This window comes from Anastrepha ludens, chromosome 3, assembly GCF_028408465.1.
Source record: "Anastrepha ludens isolate Willacy chromosome 3, idAnaLude1.1, whole genome shotgun sequence".
Classification (NCBI taxonomy): domain Eukaryota; kingdom Metazoa; phylum Arthropoda; class Insecta; order Diptera; family Tephritidae; genus Anastrepha; species Anastrepha ludens.
In genome coordinates, this window is record NC_071499.1 from 112,275,732 (window position 1) to 112,303,247 (window position 27,516).

General features: G+C 37.6%; 2 protein-coding genes across 4 annotated transcripts; one reads left to right on the plus strand and one right to left on the minus strand.

Annotated features, from left to right (window-relative positions):
* Positions 1-1,626: 1,626 nt before the first annotated feature.
* LOC128858807 (leucine-rich repeat-containing protein 15) lies at positions 1,627-22,381 on the minus strand. 3 transcript variants are annotated; one of them, XM_054095317.1, is made up of 7 exons: positions 22,274-22,381; positions 13,963-14,119; positions 13,289-13,828; positions 8,481-8,668; positions 8,303-8,397; positions 8,125-8,237; positions 1,627-2,229 (listed from the first exon to the last, which is right to left on the minus strand). In XM_054095317.1, the coding sequence occupies exons 2-7, from the start codon at positions 14,110-14,112 to the stop codon at positions 1,783-1,785; spliced, it is 1,533 nt and encodes a 510-aa protein (XP_053951292.1). In that variant the 5' UTR covers positions 14,113-14,119; positions 22,274-22,381; the 3' UTR covers positions 1,627-1,782. The 3 variants fall into 3 exon arrangements, with proteins under 3 accessions (XP_053951292.1, XP_053951291.1, XP_053951293.1); XM_054095316.1 differs by lacking the exon at positions 22,274-22,381 and adding an exon at positions 16,246-16,352; XM_054095318.1 differs by lacking the exon at positions 22,274-22,381 and adding an exon at positions 15,707-15,878.
* Positions 22,382-23,997: 1,616 nt separating this feature from the next.
* LOC128856713 (uncharacterized) lies at positions 23,998-25,324 on the plus strand. Its single transcript, XM_054092027.1, has 4 exons — positions 23,998-24,109; positions 24,198-24,284; positions 24,369-24,527; positions 24,668-25,324. Exons 1-4 carry the CDS (start codon positions 24,044-24,046, stop codon positions 24,914-24,916), a joined length of 561 nt encoding a protein of 186 aa, XP_053948002.1. The 5' UTR covers positions 23,998-24,043; the 3' UTR covers positions 24,917-25,324.
* The last annotated feature ends 2,192 nt before the right edge of the window (positions 25,325-27,516 follow it).

Genomic DNA, 27,516 nt, shown 5'->3' on the forward strand with positions numbered 1-27,516 from the left:
GCCTCAATCGAAGCTGGTTTAAGTACTATTTAGTGTATTTAAAGTAAAGGGTTTTTCAATTGGCGCTGGTCGATTTTGGCGCCCTGTGGCAGCCATTTTGTTTTGGTGACATCTGTCAAATCTTTTGTTTATTATTCAGTTGTTTATGCCAAATCATCATGGCAAGTTACACGATTGAACAGCACGTTCAAATGATAAAACTTTATTATCAAAATGAGTTTTCATTAACGCAAACGTTGCGCGCATTGCGCCCATTTTTCGGTAGACGTGGTGGCCCTTCAAAGTCGACTCTTCAACGTTTGGTGGCCAAATTTGAGACGACCGGGTCAGTAAACAATCAGCCAACACCCGTACGTTCAAGGAACGCAAGATCAGCCGAGAACATTGCCGCGGTCCGTGAAGTACAGCAGAACCCGAGACAGTCTATTCCTCGCCGTGCACAAGAACTTGGCCTTTCGCAGACTTCAACTTGGCGAATTTTGTGTCGGGACTTAGGCCTACACCCGTACAAGATCCAACTGACCCAGGAGCTCAAAGTTGATGACCATAGACAACGCCGTTTGTTCGCTGACTGGGCTTCGAATTGTTTGGAAGAGGGCGAAAAATCATCTTTAGTGATGAGGCGCAGTTTTGGATGAATGGCTGTGTTAACAAACAAAATTGCCGTATATGGGACGACACCAATCCACACGAGGTTCACCAGGTGATAATGCATCCTCAAAAAGTTACCGTTTGGTGTGAATTTTGGGCCGGCGGCGTCATTGGTCCGTACTTTTTTGCAAACGACGTTGGTGAGGCGGTCACCGTCAACAGCGAGCGCTACACAACGATGATAATCAATTTCTTATGGCCCATATTGAACCATATGGACCTAGACGACATGTGGTTCCAGCAGGACGGCGCTACGTGCCACACAGCAAACGCCACGATTGACATTCTGCACATCTACCCGCCCTTATTGAAAAACCCTTTATTTAGACTTTACGTACCCCCACAAATAAAAGTGCAAAGATGTGATATTACACAATTTTGGTGGCCAATCCACTGGTACGAGACGAGAGATAAATTGCTTATCGAAACCACGACGCAGTAAATCCATTGTTTCACGGGCTGTATGGCAAGTAGCGCCGCCCGCCGTCTTGTTGGAACCAAATGTTGTGGAGATCACGGGCTTCAATTTTCGGCATCAAAACGTCGTTTATCATGGCGCGATAGCATAAGCTTTCACTGTTACAGTGGCACCACCCTCGTCTTTAAAAAAATATAGACCGATGATTCTTCCGGCCCATAAGCCGTACCAAAGAGTTTTTTTAATGGACATAATGGCTGTTCTTGAATGGCCTCGGGCTTCTCTTCAGCTCAAATATGGTCAAAAATGGGCATCATCGCTGAACATCATAAGTTGGCCTGAACGTGCGATGAACACTTTTCGCAGAACATCGACTTTCTTAATACGATTTGTAAACGTTGTTGTTCATTGATGAAATGTCTATTGAATTTAGTTTGACAGTAGTCACATGTGATCTGTCCAAAAATACCCTATTGGAAAAAGTACTTCCAATCTGGTCATCCTTTAGAAGGAAGACAGCACAAATGGTAACTAATAATGGTCCCATACCAGCTCGCGGATAGGCCATTACCCAGCATGGTCTTTATTGAAGTCGTACAACATACAAATATACAAATATATATAGGGTATATAAATTTTATTTATATAAACAATTTATTTATGAAACTAAGCGTTATGGTATACTAGATTTGTTAACGGAAATGGGCTTTAGATTAGATATGCAATTCATCACTGAAATTTGCGCGATTATAAAGTGATCTGTTAGCTGCTAATCTGTCGCGATTTAAGCCAAAGCAACCGCGACGCCAGACTGTGATTGATCCGAGTATGATTGGTATGCACATCAGCATACCGACAAGCAAGCCCACCAAAAACAGATTGCTGGTGCTTGTCGTTTCGATGCTGCATTGTAGGCGAGCTTCGGGCAAACTAAGTTGCAAAAGGGGAACACTTCTATAAGCATTTGGTTGATAGCAGTTGACATCTTGCGTCCAAATTGGTTGAGTGTTGTTTATTTGGATCATTAATACTTCGATGAGCCAACGATTGCTGCAGTCACATGTCCAGTAGTTGTAGCGCAAGTCCAAATCAGTTATCTTGTCCCAGCGTTCCAGCATTCCACGCTCCAAAGTGCTTAAATTGTTGTTGTGTATGTAAAGCTATGGGAGTTTGAAAGTAATTTATAGGTTAATCAGGTTGTACACTAATGTTACGAGTGGCCCAAATACAAGTTTATTTTTTAAATCAGTTTTTTTTTTAAATAATTCCTTAGATTTCACTGATCCTATTCGATCCTATAAAAGTCGGTGCTTGCTTATTAATCTAAAAACAGCAGATTTTAGAATAACTCATCTCTCCCTTACTTTCTTTATCGATTTGATAATTAGAGCGATCGACTTCCCAACGAAAAACGACACACAAAACACCTATGGAAAGTATTCAACGTCTTGGTGCACTCTGCGCGACAGGGGCAATTGAAACAACTCCTACGGCAGTACTTGAATAGTCAACTTATCACCGATTGACATTTCGGCAGAAGGTCTAGCAGCTAGATCTGCTGCAATACTTAAGGCAACGGGTGAATTTACCAGTAAAATATTCAAACATAGCTCAATAGGTATGAGTCATCGGACCAATACGGACTCTATGACTCCGAAATACAATTGGGTGAAGAGCTTCTGAACAACAATATAAGAAGGGGGTGATACAGAGGTATGAAACCTAGCCCCAATACGGTTAATATATTTACTGGCGGCTCGAAAGTGATGGACGGAGTAGGTGCAGGGATTTATTGCGCAGAGCTGGACATCAGGCGGCCAATTAAGCTCCCTGACCATTGCAGTAGTTTTCAAGCAGAAGTCTTTGCGGTAGGAAAGGCTGCAGAAATAGCACTAGCAAATCGAGCAACTCCAATATAAATATATACATTGACAGTCAAGCGGCAATAAAAGCAATAAACTCATATGAAATTTCATCTAAAAATGTTCTTAGGACCAGGCAAGTCATAGAGAGACTAGCCGCAGGCAGACGGTTACACATGCATTGTAACATAAGAGCATTGCAGGAAACGAAATTGTAGATGAGATTGCCAAAAGCGCTGTCTACATACAATTCGAACAAGAAAACGACATACTGAGTCCTTTAAATACGGTATACAATGACATCGCTGTGGATATGAAAACACGGATAGACAGGAGCTGAAATAATCTAGCCACTTGTAAAACCGCGAAAATCATGTGGACACAGGAGGCAGGCAAATACGCCAGATTCGTACTAGCCCTGTCTAGGAAGGAAAGCAGAACTATCGAAGATATACTGACAGGCCACAATTTGTTAGCGGCACACGCATACAAGATGGGAATTGCAAACAATGATAGGTGCAGATTTTGCAATGAACTATAGGGTTTTTCAATTGGCGCGGGTCGATTTTGGCGCCCTGTGGCAGGCATTTGGTTTTGGTGGCATCTGTCAAATCTTTTGTTTATTATTCAGTTATTTATGCCAAATCATCATGGCAAGTTACACGATTGAACAGCACGTTCAAATGATAAAACTTTATTATCAAAATGAGTGTTCATTAACGCAAACGTTGCCCGCATTGCGCCCATTTTTCGGTAGACGTGGTGGCCCTTCCAATTTCTTATGGCCCATATTGAACCATATGGACCTAGATGACATGTGGTTCTAGCAGGACGGCGCTACGTGCCATACAGCAAACGCCATTTTATTCCATTTCAACATCTACCCGCCCTTATTGAAAAACCCTTTAGAAGAAAGGGCGACTCTTGAACACATTCTATGTTCTTGCTCTGCATTAGCTAGAACCCGAATGTAATATTTAGCAGCTCTACAATATGAGAGGTTAGAATGTCTATCGAGGTTAGAGCTTCAGAGCTTACTTAGATTCGCAAAAGACGCAGGAAGAAGCCTACTACAAGGAAACGTAAAGGTCAAGACCCACCTGGTACCAATAAGGACCAATAGGTATCACTATGGACCTAACCTTAATCGCCATATGCTACTCGAGATAATTAATTTGAATATTCCTCAGCGAAGCTTGCGAAATCTAATATTTTCTGGTTAGGGATGGTTAGAACGAATTATGCTACCAATGCTGCGATTTCTAGAATTATTAGAGAATTTAATATGCTTTCAAATCATATTGGCCTAGTTTGTTCTTCCACAAAGTACTACTTCAAAATGTTACTAAATGAATTGTTTAACTAAATTCGAGGGATTTTCTAATATTCTTCCTCTTCGTAAACTATTAGAAATGTTACATTTTCTTCATTAAAATGAAATAAGTAAGTGAAAGTTTAATTTATTTTTGATTGAATTGTTGAGCATCAATCTGTTTTTCATAGTCTGTAGGAAATACTGCATTTTTAGAGCATGAAGTGAATAAATAAATAAATTACTGGAGAGATTTCGAACAGCTTCACAGCCCGTTATATTGCTTCCTGCCTCTATATCATAATTAACTGAGTCAATGTTCATCTTCAAATCCTGAATTGTTTCTAGACTGCTTGCTCTCATACCTTGAATTTCCCTCAAAATCGAGAGCAAATCTGAAGCAGCCAATTGATTTCACTAAGGTAGCGAGAATACCTAATAACGTAGTTACGAAGCTTAGCTTGCGAAACATAAATTGTTTGATAGCCACTGAGGTAAAATGCGTTATCACGAAATTACCAAATACCATCGAAGCCCATAGTTTTCAATTTGAGCAAACAAAAATCAGCAATGATGATTCTATAGCTCCTACGGTTGGCCGAATAGCATTTCCAGCAGCATTTTCGAAAAACTGTGTGACTCGAATCCCACATCAAACCGTCACATTCTCTGCATGAATTTGACTCTCAACAATCATATGCGGGGCGTTCAATATCCAGATGCAGTAACCCTGTTTGCTAATCTAGCATACGACACCATGTCGTTCAAGATAGTTTTTCCTACAAAATCTACCCTATATTGGAAGCAAATAGTCGCAAACACAAGCCGAGCAATGGAAATTAAGTGTATAATCGCCTGCCTTCAAGTGCTGCGCTAATCTAACGACTGAGATAATACAGACTGAGTTTACGCATTCTACTCACCACTACTCGGCTCTCAGTGAATTTGGCAGAATTAGCTGTTGAGCTGACGTGGTTTTAGATATTGAAGGTTGCACATTCAGCTCGCTATTACTGGATTTTTAGTACAATTTTCAAAGCAAACTTTTGAGCTGGCGTAATTCGAAATGTTTGTGTAAAATTCTTTGTTTACAAGTAATTTTTTTCTATTTCTTACAAGCAATTTATTTTATTTTCCTATTATTTTCTAAAATTGTTATTTGTTTACATTAATCGAACCTAATTATAATTTTGTTTTTTGCCAATCTACGCTGTCTTAACATTCTCTTCTTGGTTCTCTCACACACTTCATGTAAATCATGACAAAAAGAGTTCAGAAGGTGTGGCGAAGATCAGGCCGTTAGCCGCCGCTCAGCGGTTTGAAAGAATGCTGATTGGCTAACCTAACCTGTTGGTTTATGTAAAAATTGAGATTGTGTTGGTGATATGTAACGGAAAAAATCAACACAGACGGTCTGAACAACAACTGATTGTTCATGTGATATGAGCAGACAGAATTCTGCTGCCAAGTATCCGCTGACGTAGCAGCCCATGGTGAAAAAAACTGAGAGGGTGTGGACAATAACAGATATATGAAAAATATTAACACAGCCTCCACTCATGTTGCTTTGTTGCTATCTGAACAACGACTGATGGACGAGTGCGTGAAAACGAGAGAAATTTTCGTGCAGAATTCTGCTTCCGGGCACCCAATGTGCAGCCGAAGTTGCTCACACAATTTTCTTTTTCGCCATAGCAGATTGGCCAAGCCTGGTAATCATCCTTGCATCTAAAGTTTCGTTACGGCAAAGTTACGCACTTTTTCCACTTCAACTCACGCAAACTAGTCATTGTGATGATTGTATGTTGCCTCATATCTGCGCCTTCTATCGTTCGTATTTTAACAAAATCATGTAATATTTCATTTTCAAACTGGCACCAACAAATAAGTTTGCTTAATTCGTTTGGAAAAGAATTGACCTCTGTTGAGTGCATTTGTCAAATTCCGAAATAACAATTCAAGTCAAGACAGATATGTAAGAATTTTCGAATTTTCGTGGTCTTCAATTGATATTTGCATTTCAACAAACTTTTTTTTTTATAGAATACAGAGTTACAAATATTTAATGATTTTATTAATCAAGAACCAGACCATCCTGTTTCTATGCAAAATCTGTCGCTGAGTGCCGAACAATCCTTTTTTCTGTCATGTATGATAATTTTGAAGTTATCGCCAAATAAAGATTTTGGATTAAAGAAAAGAACGTAGGTCATAAAACATTTATTATATTTTTTTTACTATTTAGATATATCAAATGAAAGGAAATATAATTTTCTATCCTTCGTTTCTACTTAATTTTTGATTGAAAGTAAAAGTTTTCAAGATATTGACAAAGCCTAAAAAAATAGTTTTTTTACCAAAATATGAAAATTTTGGAATTATATTTGAAAGAAATATATAGGGTGTTTTTTTTAAACCATCGATATCGAGAACTGTGGTTTGACAGCTGAGAATGTCATTTCTGTTCAGTGAGCCAGAAAAACGCTGCCAAATTGCGAAATATTAGTTAAAAAAATAAATCTGTTCGTTAAGCTCAAAGGAGCTGCCGTTACGGGGAATGGCGAGTGCTTTAGAGCCATGTTGACCGAATTTTTTATTTCCAAAAATTAATCAGCTAAACATCGACAAATTTGGTTCCAACAAAACGACGCAACTGTCATCCAGCGGGCTTAACAATCGATTTATTGAAATATTCAAGACACCATTGATGCAATACGGCCAGATTTATTGGAAAAAGTAGTCCGAAATTGGACTGATCGAATAGGCCATATAACTCGTAGCCGCGGCAGACATATACCGGGTATCGTATTCAGAAAATAAATTATCTACCAGATAATAATAAAAAAAAATTCATTCCAACAATATTTCTGATTTGCACAATCATTTTACGCTCTGAAGCTCTTAAAAAAACACGCGATATAAGAAAATGAAATTTTCTCATTTCTTAAACCCAAAATATCTAGAAAAAATATAAGATTTATATGTAAAAACTCCTCCTATAAGTATACAAGTTATTCGCATGAGAAAAAGCTGTTCTAATTTTTGCATTGGCCCTACTTACCATAAGTAAATTTCCACAACATAAAACGAATTCCTTTGACATCACTAGTTGGCTTTCCTAATAACAAATTACGCAGATTAATAAATTTGACTTATAAAACTATACATTGATAACATCTTTAAAACATTTTTTCTAGGATAGCAATAATGCAGGTATTAAACTTGAAAGACGTAGTCACAAATATCCCTTCAAGAAATGTTGAATTCAGCACCCGATTTTAAGATACATAGAAACTGAAAGGCCTGGTTCTTAGGTCTTATCAGCTATGTGGGAATGTAATCATCTATGGAAAATGTAGATATGAATTTGTAATTGATTAAGCTGAAAACTTTAATTGGGTAGAAACGTGAAATGTTAAGTTGTGGAGAATGAGAGTGAGTTCTTGTTCCACACTCGCGCCCGAGGCAGACATATTATCTTTGGTAGCCACCATATGTAGTGGGGTTACAACTATAAGTATTCTCCACTAGCAAGCCAGAATCGCGATTAAGATAAACTCACGTAATAGCTTAACAGCAGACGCAGAGTGAGTTTCATTTGGAATAACTTTCACCTAAGCAATAAATTTGTATTTGCCAATGTTGTTTACACTTAAAGACGAATCATTTTTTCCCCATAATGTGACAGTAAATACTGACAGACTAATTGACAGTTCAGATTTGGAGCGCAAAAATATAACTTGTATTCAAAAAGAAACTTGTATTTGGTACACCCTATAAGTGATCGAATTTGCGAAGGTTCACACTGAGTTTCAGTGCAAAATGAGTTCGTGTAAAAGTTAGTATGGAAATATTGTTTATTTTTCTGTTAACTAAATTACCTTTTCTAATGGCGGATAAGATAAAATTTCTGGGTTTGTCGTATTCTTAGCAAATGCTTTAACATCGATTTTAGACAACTTTGGATTACTTGACAAGATTAGAGTAGTTAAGTCTAAAAGTAGTAAAAGAGAACCATGAAATTATTTATCGCGGAAGCAGCTAAAATATTCAACTTACTTTGCAATTCTGAAAATGCGCCGGGTCCGATTTCCTTCAGTTCTGGCATGTAAGCCATACTTAGGTAGGTCAAGTAGGGTAGATTGGGAAAAATACTGCAGGTACCCAAGGTAAGTTGTCATATATTGAATAAAATTAAAGTAAATATATTCAAGCAAAATATCAAATAGAAACATACTTTTCGCCTATCAAATCGGCTATCGGGTTCTCGTCGAGTATCAACACACGAAGATTTGGCGCTAAATCCAAGTCATCAGGTAGTTCATCGAAAAGGTTGCCACTTAAAATGATGGTTTCTAAATCGCGCGGACCATGTAATAGATTGTCGGGCAATTCTTCCAGTTCCATGAAGGACATATCTAAAGTCTTGGAAGAGAAAAACAAAAATACATAATAGGAATATGAATAAGTTCGTGCGGTTTTTTTCGAAATTTGAAACTTTATTGACGTAAAATGGTTACAAATTTAATATTCAAAATATTGTCCATCGCTTACTACTACTTTTTCCCATCTTTCTGGCAATTCACGGATTCCCTTTGTGAAAAATTCGGTCGGTTTTGCCGCAATCCACGAATCGATCCATTTTTTGACTTCATCGTAATTACGGAAGTGCTGGTCAGCCAGGCCATGTTGCATCGATCGGAAGAGATAGTAATCGGATGGCGCAAGGTCTGGACTATACGGCGGGTGGGGTAGGACATCCCATTTGAGCGTTTCTAAGTATGTTTTGACCACTTGTGCAACGTGTGGCCGAGCATTGTCATGTTGCAAAATAACTTTGTCGTGTCTATCGGCGTATTGCGGCCGTTTTTCTCGCAGTGCTCGGCTCAAACGCATCAATTGTCGTCGGTAGACATCCCCCGTAATCGTTTCATTCGGTTTCAGTAGCTCATAATACACAACACCCAGCTGGTCCCACCAGATACACAGCATAACCTTCAGGCCATGAATATTCTGCGCCGACGTCGATGTTGAAGCATGGCCAGGGTATCCATACGTTGCCCGACGTTTTGGATTGTCGTAATGGACCCACTTTTCATCGCCAGTCACAATTCGATGCAAAAACCCCTTTCTTTTGTGCCGTTGAAGCAGTTGTTCGCATGCCATAAAACGGCGTTCAACGTCTCTTGGCTTCAATTCATACGGCACCCAATGGCCTACCTTTCGGATCATTCCCATGGCTTTTAAACGTTTGGAAATGGTTGATTGATCAACTCCCAAAGTTTTTGCAACCTCTTCTTGCGTTTGAGCCGGATCTTGATCGAGCAATTCCTCCAATTCGGTATCCATGAACTTTGGCGGCGCACCCTCGCGTTCTTCGTCTTCCAAGCCAAAATCACCACTTTTAAAGCGTGCAAACCACTTCTGGCACGTTCGCTCAGATAGAGCATGCTCACCATAAACTTCCACCAAGATACGATGACTTTCGGCTGCTTTTTTCTTCATATTAAAATAATGAAGAAGAATTCCCCGCAAAAACACATTATTTGGCACGAAATTCGACATTTTCAAGTGTGGTAAAAATATTGTTGTTTACGCTTCAAATAAAAAAACTTATACTGACGTTTGTGCCTTACGACAGTAGCTCTCCAATGAATGTTTGGAAATGTGGATCGATGGAATAATAATCAAGTTACGCCATCTGTTGTAAAACCGCACGAACTTATTCATAGTCCTATTAATTATAAATATTTGCAGTAGTATGTGTCGCTGAGCTCTATACATTTAAATAGTGCAACGGCTATGGAACAAGATTAACATTGGCCATTTATAACTACTTATACATATATATATATATATATATATATATATATATACTTAGTCTTGCCATAACTTCTGTGACAAATTTTACAATGCACACGCCGAGAACAAATTCGCAGAAAAAAGTTCCGTTATTTTTGCTTTCGTTCGTCCACTCACAAATTATACTAAGTTTCATGGAAAATTTCGCTTGTTAACAATGGAGTGGGGAGCTAAGGAAAATCGCATTGCAGTGATTGCATTACAGAAGTGTGGCAAAAGTGCTAATGAGATTTACGAATTGCTGAAAAGAAACTTAATATATTGAGAATGTTTGTGTACCGCACGATCAATCGTTTTTCCAAAACGTCCCAAGTGACAGACAAGAAAAGAAGTGGTCGTCCCCGCTTGGTTCGGAACAGTGCAGCTGTTCAAGAAATAATTCACAGAAATCCTCCTGGAAGGCAGAAAATCATTTCCAGGGAAATTAATGTATCGCCGAGATCCATTTCAAGACTAATTAGAGATGATGTCCGCATGCAAACCTTGAAGAAAATTAGGCTCGACAGATGCAAGCCATTCAACGCAACTGCATCTGGAAAGCACAAGCTTTATGCTTTGATTAAAGCCCATTACTAAAATTTTCACTAAAGAGTGCTACAAGGCTGCATAATGTCGCCTATACTTTTCCTGCTAGTCCTCCACAATGTTCTCCATAAACCTTTCGATGGCAAACTCCACGGCATTCAATGGACTTTCTCGAAGCATCTCGATTGTGCTGATGACATTTTTTTTTCTTTGTTCACTCCACTCGGGAGCATAGGGCTTCGACAAGACTCAGTCTTGCATTGGTTTCGTTAATCTATTTTGATTTCTGACAGGGTAGGTGATTAGCCTTCCGCTACCAGTCCTAAGTAGTGAGAATGCCTACCTGTCGTTGCTTAGTAACAACGCTTTCTTACTACTAGGAGCGCCATCTGTGTTTCACATTTTTCTGGCAGAAAGATCGCACAGATGGTTGAGGACTTCGCTAAATTTCGTGTTTCTGCGCTATTACCGCGATCGCCCGCTTCCTCTTGCTGGCGCCACTTATGCAATGCCACAGATTTTGCTCGTCTTTGCAGTCGCAAACGGGAGTAAGAATGAAAAGGATACGCTTTTTTGGGCCTGAGGAATGATTTTTTTGTTCTTTTTAGAAACAGGGAAAGAGGTAAATTTGGAAAAGTGCGAGGACCGTGCTTTATGTGGGATTCGAACCGACAAACCTCTGGGATGGCAGGCTAATGCACCTACGCTAGACTACCGAGGCCGCTAAATGATATATGTTTACTCTCAACGAAGTACACTGACATGCAAAGAAAACTTAGTGACCTAACAAGCGAAGCCGCACTATATGGATTGATAATAAACATTCAAAAGACAGAGGCAATGAAAATAAATGGCAATATATGGAGTGGAGGAGTGGACCGGGGGCAAAACTTGGGGACAGGGCCTGTTCACGGATGGCTCGAAGTTGGACGGTAGGGTTGGAGGAGGAGTATTCTGCAAAGAGCTCCCCATCAAACTCAAATTCAGGTAACTGGATCACTGCAGTGTGTTCCAAGCCGAGGTGGCCGCAATCAAATAAGCAGCTGACTGGCTACTTACTTGAGTAATAACTGTTAAGAAGGTAAATATTTACTCCGATGGGCAAGCGGCAATTAGGACCCTAGGCTCTATTATGGTGCATTCGAAATTGGTCAGGGGATGCCTAGTCTCTCTCTCTCGATTGCATCAGAATTCTTCGATATAAAGATAATTTGGGTACCTGGTCACAGTGACATTGCTGGAAACTGCGAAGCCGACGAGCTGGCCAGACAAGGTGAGGTAGTATGCCCGCGAAAGGAGAGGATCGGGATCCCCTTGACAACCTGCGCTCTACTCCTGGAAGGATGGCCTTTGCACCAACTCAGCGAGCGCTGGGCAAGTACACGAACGTGTAAGGTTGCGAAGTCCTTCTGGCCACGTTTGGGTAGGAGGCGTTCGAGGGATATTCTGAGGATGACAAAAGCTCATCTCTCAAATTTCTGGGGCATCCTCACGGAGCACTGCGCGCGGGGTATGCATGCCGTGAGACTCGGAATTACTTCGAGTCCTTTTTGCGTCAGCTGTATGGAGGATGAGGTGTAATCATCTCAGCACCTGCTCCTTAGCTGCCCAGCTCTCTCGGGACTAAAATTCAAACATCTTGGATCTCACTTCTTTTCTGCACCTGCTGATATAGCAGGTGTTGATAACAAAAATCTGATGAACTTCATCAGCAGCATAAAGAGGCTAACACAACCGCAGACTAGTCACCGTTCATAGTCCACAAACACTCAACCCTCCCCACCCCTTTCGCCCTATCGTCCTTTTCCTTTGTTATGGCAGCCGGAAAAGGAGAAGGCCTAAAACGTCATGGCGTCGCACTATTTCGAGGCAGAGAATGCTGGAAAATCATGGCTGGAGATAAAAGAGTTAGCAAAAAATCGAACTCTGTTCAGATGTTTCACCGCGGCACTATGCTCCCCCCGCAGTTAGAGGAAAAATGATGATGATGCAAGCAGCTTCTTCGGTGGCACGTGGTCAACGGCCATGACCGTATTGGTTTGGTGGGGAGTGTCTTGAAAAGGCATTACATCTACTCATTTCTGCGAGAAAAGGGTTAAAACCGGGGCAAAAGTGTACCCAGAGGATGTCTTAGAAGGCGTGGTGAAGCAGTACTCTCTTCATTGGAGAGCGTTGGGTCCTCCAGCAAGATTTCGTTCCAGCCCATTAGGCAAAAACCACCCAGGATTGACTAAAAACCAATATTCCTGGGTTCATAGCCGTAGAAGCCGAATGGGTTGGTGAGCGACTATCATTCGGAATTCACAGAGAGAACGTCGGTTCGAATCTCGGTGAAAACACCAAAATTAAGAAAAACATTTTTCTAATAGCGGTCGCCCCTCGGCAGGCAATGGTAAACCTTCGAGTGTATTTCTGCCATTAAAAAGCTCCTCATAAAAATATCTGGCTGCCGACTCCGAAGGCTTGAAACTGTAGGTCCCTCCATTTGTGGAACAACATCAAGACGCACACCACAAATACGAGGAGGAGCTCGGCCAAACACCCCAAGTAGGTGTACGCGCCAATTATATATATATATATAATTACATTTCATGAATTTAAAATCAGCCCTATCGCAAATTCTCCTAATACAATTATTACTTTTCTTTCCACACTTACCTTCAAATAAGAGAGCCCAGTAATAGCCGCCACTGTATTCTGATCAATCACTTGAAATGTGTTTCCGGACAAGATTAAGCTCTCCAGCTGTGGCAAGTGCTCAAAGAGGTCCGAATTCAAACTGTGGATTTCATTATGACCGATATCGAGTTCGACCATTTTACCCAATGGCTCATAGTCATGGGCAGAGTATACACCTTGGAATGCATCGGGCCCCAAAGTCTTAGTATTCAACTTGTTGTGGGACAGATCCAGTTTAGCGAGCTCTGTTAAGTTGGCAAAAGCACCTTTTGCAATACTTTTAATTTGATTAAACCCCAAATAGAGGCTTTTAGTTGTATAATTAGGAAATCCAGTAATTTTCGTTATATTATTGTGCTCAAATTTAATTATATCAAATGTTATGTCGCCATTTTTAAGGGTTGCCCATTCTTCGTCACTAAAGAGAGAATTCATTTTCTTATTACTGCAGTCGATTTGGCTTACTGGACTACTGAGACAGCTGCATTTCTTGCATAGATCACTCTTGAGAATATCCACCTGAAAATATATAAGAAATGCAAGTGTGTATGTAGTTAGTAGTTGCTCAGACTCGAAACACCGAGATCCGAAAAAACAACCCGAGACCCGAAAGTGCAGAAAGTGGAAATTAGTTAAAATATTGGCTTTCTTACCTTAGGTAATGGGGCTGTGGTCGTAGTTGTAATGACATCCTGCTCTTTTATCGGTTCCGCCTTTTGTGTAGTGTTGTCTGCAGCTCTTACTAGAGAGCAACACAGCCCCACAAAAACGATAACTGGTAGCAAATTATATTTCATTTTCATGGGACACCTAAGTAGAAAAAAATATTATTAGCAAAAAGTTCATTTCATCGTCTACAGCGAATATGGCGGATCGACGGTAGATCGCTGCAGCCGAGTAGAGCCGATGCATAACTACCATTCGGTCGATCTAGGGTTCTGGGCGCACACGACACAATGAATATAATATACGCATACATCCCAAGAACAGAAGCGACATTCCATATAATCCGTATCTCGGAGCGCTGATCGTAGCACACATGACACCTAATATTCCTACGCCCGGTGATATAACAGGCCTTGATATTGAAAATCTGATGAACTTCATCAGCAGCTTAAAGCGGTTAACACAACCATATCTCAGTTATCGTTCGTAAGCCACGAATACTCAACCACCCTCCTTCTCCTCCTCACCCTTTCCTCTCTATCTTTTCGTCCTATCGGTTTCCGTCACCTTATTTCCCTTTCAGTTGTATCACAAAGGATGAATGAATGGTTTTCTTCGCCCAAATGTGCCTACTCTCTGGGCAACTATTGTAACCTAACTTAACTTAACTCAAATGCAACGCCAACCAATGCTCTTAAAGCACTTTGATATATTATATCTATTGATGATCGAATACTCTTGATGATGGGAGATATATACAAGTATGTGCATAGCAAACCCAATTTGAAGACCTGGATAGTTTTTGGAGTAAAAATCTTGGAAATCACGGTCTGTTTCAGTCGGGCTAAGTTTCTGAGTTTTACATTCTGCCAATATCTATAATATCAGCTGCATCCCCTAAAATGCGGCGGAAATGTTTTAGGCTGGTGCAATAACAACACGTTGCTTTTAATATCCTGAGAGTCAAGGACAGAGTGAAGCAGAGTTCTGTCCGACGGTGTAAGAGCCAAACAGACGGGCAGTCTAGCTAGCTATTATGCATAGCTGGCATAAGATTAGTTTGGGGAAAAAGAAATCCATTATTTTTCCTTAAAATTTTTGGGCAATTGGGTTAAAACTTTTTTATGATCGTTCATTAGCTGCTGGGCGATGCTACGAATACTGACATGCCGGTCAATTTAGATTATTTTTGCGATTTTATCGACGTTTTCGACAATATCGACATTTTCTTTAACATCCAAAATGCCTGAACCATTCGCATTTTCAGCGGCCTGGCTTGCATTTTCGCCTTTATCAAAGAAAACTGTGAAACGTACCGAATTTTCCCTTCGTTGACTTCCATTGTTAACACCTTCTTTTCCCCTATCGAATATATGTATCTTTAGGTCGAAATGCCTTTGAATAGGTGAAAGTAGAATAAGGAAGCACCGGGTAGACAAAAGTATGTTTAGGCCGGGTCTTCACGGCTAATCTTTCTGTCAAAAGTAGTATCAAATAGACTCTATAACTTGAAGCCGAAGTTTCTACGACCTCTCACTGAGTACTACTCGGAACACTCACTGAGACAAGGAAAACTGCAGCCAACGCTTTCTCCTTAATGCACAGAAACTTCCAGAAACAAGCGTCTGCCGTTTTTAGCTACTAAATGATGAACCACCGGGGTACGTACGTTGTAAACGTGTCGTAACACTGATGTGACGTGATATTAAACCTTACATAAACATAACATACCAAGTTTAATGTCGTAGGATACAAATTTCTGCACCAAGTTTTGTTATGATATCTCTATTTTTAGACATATGGATGGATTTGGCGAGTGGGCGATTTCTCTTATCAACCCTAAAATATGTATTGGTTAGCCGAATACCAATACTCGACGAGTTAACAAAGTTATAATAATAAATACGTTGCGTATAAATATGTGGAGCTTTTTGAATTTTTACTAAAGCCGAATGTGAAATAGGCATTCAAAGTTAGCTATAAAATAAAGGTTCGTACTAATCGTAAAAAATCGCTAAACAGCCTTTATCAAGTTGATTGGAGAGTTGTGACTCAACCGATTGTTATCTTTTTACAGATATAGCACGAATTCTACTTTATTATTTATTAAACGAAAATACACAGATATTTTAGTGCTTGTTTAGCACTTTTTTAGCACTATTGGAATAGAACATTGATCAGAGTTAAATATTCCGCAGAAAAGTATTTTGATATTTTTTTATTTTTTATTTTTTTTTTTATCACTTGATCTAGTTTTTTAAGTAACTTACGTTTTGTTATTAAAGCCACCGAGTCTAAACACTCACTGAACGCGTTTTCGTAGTAACAAAATTATTTTATGAATATCTTATCACTACTTCGTTGCTTTATAAAAGTCGGTATAATCTTATCAGTGCCAAATAAATTTTGTTGTGATAAGGGTAACGTTAAATGTTGTTGTATTTTTATAAACTAACAGTTATTACTATTTTTCTTTTATGTAGTAAATTTTTTAAACGTACAATGCATTTCGTTTGATGACAATTCGCCGTAATAGAATAATGGTATTCCCAACATTGTTGCAAAAAAGTGTAAGCAACGCTAAATCATAATTTATCCGACAGTTTCCGTAATGCTTTTTTTTGTTTTGCGGATAAGGGGTTTTAAAAAGTCCGGAGACCAAAAACGAAAACTCCTCGTTTGAAACCGTCGCCCACCCTAGAACCGTTTCCGCATTACTTCACAGTGGCGTTCCGTCTTCTTCGTTGAAAGGTCTATGCTCTACGGCGGTCTTTAAATCATTGAAGCCAGTTATACTAAGATCGAAGGTTGCTCAGGAATGACTGGCAGCTCTAAACTATAGGGTGGGCCATGTAAAATTTGCTTTTTGAATCGGCTATAAAAAAAAAAAAACTAATCAATATTTTTTCAAACTTTTTTTTTATTTTGAAGATTCAACATTGTCATTTATGAATGAAAAATAATATCATTCAAATGACTGCCACGACTGGCTTTACAGTAGGCCATTCGATCAACCCCATTTTTAAGCACATTTTCGATTGTTTGGGCTCCAATTTCATGAATGGCAACTTCGATTTCGTGTTTTAAAGCATCAATCGTCTCTGGATGGTTCGCATAGCATTTGTCCTTAACGAGTCCCCACAAAAAATAGTCCAACGGGCTTAAATCACAGCTCCGAGGCGGCCAATTAATATCGGAATTTCGGCTGATTATTCGGTTTTCAAAAACGGTAGCCAAAAGTTCGAGTGTAACTTTGGCAGTGTGACAAGTTGCACCATCCTGTTGAAACCAAATGTCGTCCATGGCATCCTCTTCAATTTTTGGAAACAACTCGTTGAGCATGTGACGGTAACGCTCGCCATTTACTGTAGCCGCTTAAGAAGAAGAAGACTCACCACTTTGGAAATAGGTTTTCAATATTTCCCACTTTTGTTCAAGCGTATAGCGTCCCATTTCGTAAATGTCAAACCTTTAAGTAAATTATGAACACATTTGATATGTCATTTGTGTTACCATTCTCAAAAAATAGGTGGTTCAAAAAGCAAACGCTATATGGCCCACCCTCTATATTAGCACTGTCTTCAAGGTCAGCTTTATATGGATTCCGGGACATAGAAATATTGAAGGATATTGCAAGGCCGATGAGCTAGCCAGAAAGGTACTTACTAACCTTCCACTTCTTGAAAACAGAAGCAATATTGGAATCGTTTGGCAACTTGCAAATTGTGGATAATAAAATAGTATTCTCCAGGAGGCCAATAGGTCATGGAGAGAAGAAAATACGAGTGTCACAACCAGGGTAATTGGCCGCAAATAGTTAAGAGAAGATCAGGAGAATTGCTTAACCTCTCAAGAGAGAACATCTCGAAAGCCATTGGCTGTTTGGTAGGCACTCTTCTAGGCTAGGAATATTTTCGCATGAATACTGCAGAAATTGTAGAGACGAGGAAGCGGAAGAAACCGTAGAGCACTTCCTATGTATTTGTACAGCTAGGTGTAGATCAAGGTTGTTGAGAAAATACCATTTTAACTCTCTTACGGAACTATACGGTGTTGGAATAAAACCTATCCTACGCTTCATAAGAGAGTCTAACTGGTTCCATGAAAATTAACATTGAGGTTCCCGTGTTATACAGTGGTATCACAACGGATCTACAGAGTCTAAGTGAGTTGGTTTCTCTAAGTCGACTTCCACAAGAACCTAACATAATCTAAGATCTATGCTTGTGTGCCTGCGCGCAGTTCCGCTTTTTTATCCGAAGGATTTTTGCGCGAAACCACTGCTGATTTCCCACGTTTCCTCGCTGCTTCGCATTTTGTCTACTACATTTTCAGTGGTTATGTGACCGACTGCATTCTCGAGCTTTCGACGTTCTTGTTCCCAGCTCATACATTGGAAAAAGGTATGTTCAACATCATCTGCGGCTGCGTCACCGTATATAGCATGCATGTGGGGTATTCGTATTTCTTTATTTTGAATAAGTATTTCTGGAAATACTCGTGCTCCGAAAGCATTTGAGTTATATAAAAATTGACTTCAGCGAAGTTCCTGCTGTATCATGCAATCAAGTCTTTTATTAGCTTGTCCCTCCATCTGCCGCGGCCTTGCCATAGCTTTATCGTTTCGTTCTTTATTTCGTGTGCTGCAAGTTTGCTTACTCCTTCTTCCATCCTCTCGTTCTTTGATGCCCACAACTTATTCCTCTCAGAACCTAGCAAATACCTCAAGACTAGCGCGCAAAGTAACATTCATAATACTTTAGTTAATATTAGTTCTCACTGACTTAGCCCTTTGCTTTAATTGACCTTTCTTCTTTATAATTTTATTTAAAACCCGAATTTGCGAGAAACGACGTCGAAGCAAAATTTTTCCACTCTTATATCTATACTTACCTTCTGCTCAAATAAGAACGAGACGTTATCAATAAAACGGTCCGCGGATGACATATGGCAAAAATAAATTTTTTGTTTTTTGGTAGGATTGTGGCAAATTTCAGCGTGATATGTCACATAGTTTGTTTTCTGTGCTACTGTAAACAAGTCAAGCTCGAGTGTGTTCTTCGAATTCTCTTTTATGACTTCAATTGTCTCAAAATGTTTTCCACGGAGCGGCAACTTGAGCTTGGGAAACAGGAAAAAGTCACATGGAGCCATATCAGGCGAATACGGTGCTTGCGGAACGATATTAACATTATTTTTGTTCAAATAATCGCGAACAAGACGTGATGTGTGAGCTGGTATATTATCGTGATGCAAGAACCAGGACTTGTTGTCCCACAATTCCTTCCTTTTAAGACGAATGTTCTCGCGCAAACGCTTTAAAACGTCTAAATAATATTCAGCGTTAACCGATTTTGCGATTTGTGCGATTTTCAAGCACAATTTCCTTTACTTTTCAGATGTTTTCGTCGTTTACTGATGTTGCTGGACGACGTTCATGAGGCAAGTTTTCAACCGATGTACGGCCCTCTTTGAACGATTTGTACCACTGAAAAACACGTGCACGCGATAGAGCAGAGTCCCCATAGGTTGTCTGCAACATTTTTAAGGCGTCTGAAGCCGAAATTTTGTTGGAATAACAAAATTTCAAACAAATTCTTTGTTCAACTTGAATTTCCATCGTTAAATTCGAAGAACACACTCGAGCTTGACTTGTTTACAGTAGCACAGAAAACAAACTATGTGACATATCACGCTGAAATTTGCCATGTAAGCTTATAACAGTCCTACCAAAAAACAAAAAAATTATTTTTGAAATTTGTCATCCGCGGACAGTTTTATTGATAACGTCTCGTTCATATTTGAGCAGAAGGTATATAATTTTTTTTTTTTTGGTTTTATGTTCCATGAACATTTAGCGATCACATTTTATTTATTTCACCACTGCATTCAATTTCATAATTTCATAATTTCACTTTCTTTTATTTTTTTTGATTTATTCTATTTTTTTTAGTTCCATTTTATTTTAGTTGCTTTAGTTTTTCGTACTTTATTTTGTTTTATTTTAATTAATATTACAAAAATATATTTTTTTATATAATAGTAAAATATTCTTTTTTGTTAAAAATGCTTACTGAATTGTTTATCCTATTTTAATTTATTCTAGTTTTTTATTTTATTTTATTCTATTACTTTTTATTTTATTTTAATTTGGTTTCCTTCTTTATGATTCCATTTTGTTTTGTTTTATTTAATTTTTTGTACTTTATTTTGTTTTATTGTAATTCCTATTATAATTTAAAAAAAATAGTGAAATAAATAGTGAAATATTCTATTTCATTCAATTTTTTATTTCATTTTATTTTATTTTTTTTTTTTGCATCCCAAGAAAGGATTGATTTACATTAAACGGCGACAGCTTTGCTGCAAGCCAATAATTTATAACAGGTACAAAGATTACAATTAAATTAAAGTCTATAAATATTAAATAAAATAGTTAACAATTTTACAAACAAGAAAAACGTTTACTGTAAAAAGTTTCGGACTATATGACAAGAATTGAGTGAAGCTGCTTTCCGCATGTCAAAAATTAAATATTCTGGGAGTTGAAGAGTTTTCACGTTGTCTGCTAAGTTTTTATGCACGAGTCCGTGAGTTGAGATGATAATTGGTAGTATGCGCACCTGCCTTAGCTTCCACTGGCGTTTGACATCAATGCCTAAATCAGAACATTTGGATATTTTTTCCGCATATGTTTTTTGCATGTTTGCATAGTTGATATTGTTTGTAGAGGAACAGCAATATCAACTATATAACCAGTCGTTTGAGATTATCAATCAGGAAAATATCTGGCCTATTGTGGTCTCTTGTGGCATTTGTTAAAATTGTTCGGTCATAATATACTCGTAGAAGGCATTACATATTTAATGTAATTTCTAGATGGAATCTCACCATCTTGTATGGCGAAAATGGTACCCTCCGTTTCGGCAAATATCGACTTGTTGGTAAGCCATAAGTGCGACAATTTTTGGTCGACATGTGGGCTGAGCAAGTTTTTTCGATATACGCCGTGGACTGCCATTTCAGGCCATCTTTGGATTTTTTCATCTATTGTGGTTGCGTTTCTGATTTCGTAGGATTGATTCATCCGAAGTCGGGTGTAATTATCATCCGCAGCAATTGCGGCCTTGTGCAGACCGGAGCACGTATGTTGGAAGTATGCTCTTATGTTTAAGATAAGTTTGCCATGCAGTGCTCCAACATCACTCTGTCCCCTGCCGCTCGCTTTTCTAGGTAGCATCATTCGAACGACAGAGCTTTTTGGATGGCGTGACTTGTATTTAGTCATAATTGTACGTATTATTCGTTGTAGATTTTCTATTTCAGTAGATGACCATTTTACAATTCCGAAGCTATACGATACCACCGGGACGACAAATGAATTAATAGCGTTATTTTATTTTTTTTGTTTTAATTTATTTTGTTTTAATTTATTTTACAATATTTATTATTATTTTTTTTATTTGAGCTTAATCCAGAGATTACACATCCCGGATAAAATTTAATATTAATGATTCCTCTCCCACCAACGTTTCGAGGAAGCGATATTCTTTCCACAGCGCTTTGAGGGTAATGGCTTATTTTATTTTAATTTTTATTTATTCTATTACATTTTAATTTAATTTGGCATACTTTATTTTTTTCAATGTTTCATGTTTTTACTTCATATTATTTAATTACAATAATGATTTTTTTAAATAATAGTATAACTTTCTATTTTATTGAAAATGTTTAGTTAAATTTTTTATTCTATTGTAATATATTTTAGTTTTTTATTTTACTTTGTTCTGTTACATTTTGTTTTATTTTAAATTGGAGTATTTTTTTTTTATATTCCATTTTGTTTTAGTTTATTTGATTTTGTACTTTATTTTATATTGTTGAAATGGATAATATATTACAAATCTGGCATCACCTATATTACACAGACTAAATGTCAATTATGTCAATTCATTGAATCACACATTTTTTCACTTCCTGTTTAATCGAATAAACGCGAACACGTTTCAACAAGACTCTGCGATTCAATACATATTTTCAATATATCGCACTTGTTACGTTAAAGCGTAACAACTCAAAATCTGAACATATTCAGTAGAGACGAAAAACTGTTTCAGTAAATATTAATAATATATTACAAGAAAAAAAATATGTATCTGCACGAAAATATCATTAAAAACAATATAACGGATGTTTCACTCTTATTTGTTTAGTAGCTGCGCTAAAATAACAAATTTTTGAGTTGTTACTCTTTTCCTGAAATTTTTTTATACACTTAGTGGTATATTTTAAACAAACCGTTTGGTTGTAAACAGGCACAATTCCAAATGTTACACTTTATGTGACACACATTTTTTCAATCACTTGGAGACAACGAAAAATGTAACTCTTTAGTTGAGACAAAAGAAGTCATTCTGAAAACAAAGTGAGAGTCATAACGGTTTTTTTAATGAAAGACTAGACAAACCACTGAACGATTTTTACAGTGGGTAGAGATGACCACTGTACAATGTTTTCTTGCAAAAAACTAAAATTTGGAAATTTTGAGTTGTTACGCTTTAACGTAACAAGTGCGATATATATTATAATTTCATTCAATAACAGTAAAATATTATATTTTATTAAAAATATTTAGTTAAATTTGTTGTCCTATTTTAATTTATTTTAGTTTTATATTTAATTTTATTCTATTTCCTTTTATTTATTTTAAATTGGAGTATTTTTTTAATTCCATTTCATTGTATTTTAATTTAAGTTTTTTTTTTTATTATATTACATTTTATTCCCAAACGAGAGGAAGTTTTTTAGTCTTCAGACATGCCATTGCTGCGACGGTAGCTTTGATGATGCATTAGACATTTTCAACCTCCCATCAGCCTTATCCGCAAAAAACAAAAAAAAAATACATCTTTTTTTCAATTTTGTTTATTTCATGTTTGCTTTTTAATTCCGATTTATTTTACTTTCCTCCATTTTTTGTATTGTACTATATTTTAATCTATTTTAGTTTAATTATAATTACAATTTTTTTTCAAATAATAGCAAAATATTTTATTTTATTAATAATATTTAGTTATTTTTTATCTTATTTTTATTTATTTTAGTTTATTCTATTACATTTAATTCATTTTAAGGGAGCTGACCTGTAAAATTGCGAACATTTTTTTTTCCTGAAATGTTAATATAATCCCTCTAAGAATATGTCAAAAAAATTTTAGAACGTAAATTTAAGTATTTCTTATATTATAGATCGTCAACCGTGTCGACTCTATTCTTTGCGTTCGAGCGCTGGGAGAGGAATTTTCATGTATTCAAATTTAGACGCATTTTTCTCAAAACTATATTTTTCGAATTGGCGTACACGATAACTCGAAAAGTTATTGACCGATCTCCCTGAAATTTTGCACACATTCTTTTTATGATTTTTTTTTCTATGTGAATTTAAAATTTTTAGAAAATTTTTCGAAAAAATTATTTTTTGAATGAAGAAGTCAATATATTTTTTTCAAAATTGCCATACAGTTTACTTACTTACCTACATTAAAATAATATAAATTTTTATTTTTTTTTATGTTAATCATTTAAAATGGCCGCAGCGGGGCCTCTCAACGGGGGGCATTGTCGCTTCAATGCTTCAAAAAATTTATATTATTTTAATGTATAAGTAAACTGTATGCCAATTTTGAAAAAAATATATTGTCTTCTTCATTTTAAATAATTTTAATGAAAATCAGGGAAAATATGGCCGTTTACAGGTATCTGTCCCCTTAATTTGGTTTGTTTTATTTCGTTTGATTCAATTTTATGTCACTTTCTTTCATTTAGTTCACTTCATTTAATTTGAATTAATTATTATATTATTATTTTTTGTTTTTGCTTAGTTTATTTCAAACTTTGTACCTTAGTTTTTATGTTAATTTAGTTTATTTTTTTTTTTGTACACCCTTTTAATTCCTAAAAATATATTGCAATCTACTCGAACAATGGCAACTCATTATTTGTAAAGTAACTGTAAATTAAAAATGAATTTTCATTGCATTTAAAGTTATTAAAGCTAATGGCATCAAGATGCAGCCACTAGAAAATATATTTTTTTCCGCTATTTTAATTTTATGTTGCGCTTCTTTAATAAATGTAAGCTGGTAATAAAGAAAAAATACAAAATTTCGATTATAAATCTTTGGAGAATTACAGAAATAATTTACTACTTTCTTCTTTTAAGTCTCGACCATTGCCCTTCGAAGGAGCAGCACCAATTGGCAGAAAACATGAAAATGGCGCAGAGAACAGACAGAAAACGCAACGTCAAGTGCGTGAAAAATCAACGCTACAAAACCATGCAACATTTAATACAAACTTGCTGGCTAATTATTATTACTTGTCTTCTCCACAGGTGGTGCAACCAAAATGGCTAACTAATGTAAATGGTCCGGAGTTATTCACCGACGGCATTGTGCGCATAACTCCGCAGAAGTTAAAAGAAACCGCAGCGTTGCGCGATGCCATTCAAAAGGCAGTTAAAGAGGGACATTTTGCGGTTGATATCTATCAGGTGGGTACACATCGGCCGGCATATTGCTTGAGGGCATTGTGAAGTCAATTGATTTAACAGGGTATCATTTTAAACATTTTCAAAATCAACTCTGTAATAACAAAATTTATTTACTTTTGTATCAATCATTCAACTTGCAGGATCAGCAGGTGCAGTTAGCACCGTTCAATAGAGGAAGCGACCAACAAAATGTACAACCTGTTCCCCAGCAGTCATCAGCACCACAGTTCGTTCCAATACCATTAGCGCTCTTCAATCCAACTCAATGGACCTTCCAATTGCCCACAATGCCCGCTGGGCTACCCATGAATCAGGAGCAGCCCAATCTGCTGCAACGAATGTGGAATGATTTCCTGGTGAATAATCATCGGATGTTGGAACAAATGTAGATTATAGCAGAAGCCGTGTAAAGTGGAAGTAAATTGCACGGAAGTCAGTTGAAAAGTGCCTGGTTGCATATTTATTTTTTAAATGCAATTTATTTAAGTTTCTATTAATGGGCTGCGAAGTAAGGGATCCGCATATTTGTATGTATAAGTGTGTTTTTTTGCTTAGCTCATACAGTTGTACAAAAATTATATACCTTACATTGCACAGTATTTTAGTTTTAAGCCTGGGAGAGTTGCGTGAAAATATTTTAATTTAATTGAAGTTGGGCACACAACCAAAGTTCTCTTAGTAGATTTTAGATAATATTTCGTTTACCTTTTCTCTTTTTTGGCTCTTGGAATTCTACCTGAAATCTATGTACGAATATATATCCAAAAATTGAAAAATAAAAAATTCTTTATTCTCTCCCTCTCTCTGACTTTTCGAATATAAAATGTGCCAGAGTCCTACCTAAATTCGTATCGAGATCTTCTAAATGCAGGCTCAATCTAAGTGACATTTCAATTGAATTAGGGGCAAACGGAAAAGGGAGCTAGATGAGTTCCTTCAATTGAACGCAACAATTTACGCCTCCATTTAGTTTTTACATGTAAGGCAATTTTTTTTTAATATGTCAGGAACGATTGAGGATAAGCAGGATTTTGTACAGCTTCAGCATCCATAACGTTCAGAATGCAAAAACTTGATCTGATTAATGAAACTATTCAATAAATTTCAAAACTCTCAAATGTTAGGGTTGTTGTTGCTGTTGTAGCAGTATCTTTGCCCTGTCAGTGTAGTGTAATCACCGGTCGTCTTCGTCTAGCTCATCTAACGGCAGGCCTAGGAAACTGGCTGTTTCGACGGGTTAGGTCCACAGGGAGAGAGGTTTAGATAAGTGGGTTTGATGGGACATGCGAAAAGGTGGTTAGTGTCGTGCGGGGTGCCTTCACATGCCGGACATATGTTTGGTATGTCAGGGTCAATTCTGGATACGTAGGAGTTTAACCTGCTACAGTATCCAGAACGTAATTGTGCCAAGGTTACGCGGGACTCTCGGGGAAGCTGGAGCTCTTCGTCTGCAATTGGTGGAGGTTGGACTCCGATAACGGCATTCGGGGGTCGGGAGCTTAAGAAGGTGGTAAGGATCTCCCGATGAATGGCCTGTCTGTACACTGTCCGATCCTCGAGTGGTCTGTCTGTTTTGTCCAGGATCTCGTCCACGTAGTTGAGGAAGTGTCAATAATTATGTTTCTTAATTGTCACTGAGTGCAATATCAACCATTATATCGAGTTTAGGAGACCGGGAGCAGAGAAAAAGCGTACTTATGATGCCCTCTATACGATTTGCTATTTCTTCGAATATTATCTAATCATATTTTTATGCTTTGAATCACTTCTCTCTAATATCGGGCACTTTATTTTTGGGCTCAAATAAAATACGCAGCAGTGAAAGCCGCTAAGATAGCATCCCTACTCAGTAGACTGACGGCAAACATAGTGGGAGTAACCCCAAGGGTCAGGAAGTAATGATAGCTACCACGCTTTCCGTTCTCTTATATGTATCTGAATTGTGGGCAAATGCAATTAAGGCAAATCACCGGTGTAAGCTACTAGCATCGGTACAACGAATGGCATCTCTGAGAGTTGTGTCTGCCATAGTATCAGGGCTAGCTGTTCAAGTGATAAGCAGTTCATAGATATATAGATTTACGAGTCTTTGAGAGGAAAAAGTTGTGGGCATTAAATAACGAGAGGATGGAAGAAGGAGTAAGCAAACGTGCAGCTCGCGAAATACAGAACGAAACGATAAGGCTATGGCAAGGCAGCTGGAGAAACGAAACACGCAGCAGATGAACGGATTTTTAATTGTTTTTTTTTTTTTTTGGATAAGGGGGATTAAATGACTCACGCCTCAACGAGACCACCACAGCGGTGACCTATAAATGTTGGTTCTGGAACCACTTTCGCATTACTTCATGTAGCCCTTCATGTTTCTCTTTAGAAGATTTCTATCTGTATACCTGCGGCCAGGCCCCGCTTTTTTATTTGAATAACGTAAATGCATTTGAAATGCAATTAAATAGCCATGATCAACTGTACGTAAGGCCATTGTTTGTAAAAGACTTAACTAAATGCTTTGTATGTAGGTTAGTTGTTTTTTTTAGCAAAAAAATTTTTGTTTTGTTTTTAGTTTTGGTGGGTGATATAGGGTTCAAAAAGCCTTCGCACACTTCCCGGGTCTACTTTCTGTATTATTTCGGCAGGGACCAGAACGGCATCCATAAAGGACCAATTCTATTCACCCACGTCTGGGTCGCCGTATTTGAGGCCATCTTTTTAGGAGGTGGCTTAGCTTCAGCTGGGCAGTATCTCAGCTAAAACTATTGGAGACCAAAAAATCTAGTTCTACAGTTAAAACACGCTATGGAATCATGACTATTTAAATTTTAAATGGGTAAATGGGTATGTTCTTCAAGACCGACAAATATTTTGAATAAAGTTTGTTGTGTTGCATTCTTCTCTTATTAATTAAACAGGTCTGCAAAAAAATGGGTTCGGAATGTTCTATAAAAGTGTAGTGCCATTTCCGAAGTAATTTTTTACGTAGAATCCGAAT

Excerpts from the sequence above, each read along its gene's own strand:
- LOC128856713 (XM_054092027.1), top strand. The coding sequence starts at position 24,044 with ATGCAGCCACTAGAAAATATATTTTTTTCCGCTATTTTAATTTTATGT. Across the intron at positions 24,110-24,197 it reads GTTGCGCTTCTTTAATAAAT|TCTCGACCATTGCCCTTCGA; the intron begins GTAAGCTGGTAA and ends TCTTCTTTTAAG. Across the intron at positions 24,528-24,667 it reads TTGCGGTTGATATCTATCAG|GATCAGCAGGTGCAGTTAGC; the intron begins GTGGGTACACAT and ends TTCAACTTGCAG.
- LOC128858807 (XM_054095317.1), bottom strand. The coding sequence starts at position 14,112 with ATGAAAATGAAATATAATTTGCTACCAGTTATCGTTTTTGTGGGGCTG. Across the intron at positions 13,829-13,962 it reads CCACAGCCCCATTACCTAAG|GTGGATATTCTCAAGAGTGA; the intron begins GTAAGAAAGCCA and ends ATATATTTTCAG. Across the intron at positions 8,398-8,480 it reads GCCGATTTGATAGGCGAAAA|TATTTTTCCCAATCTACCCT; the intron begins GTATGTTTCTAT and ends GGGTACCTGCAG.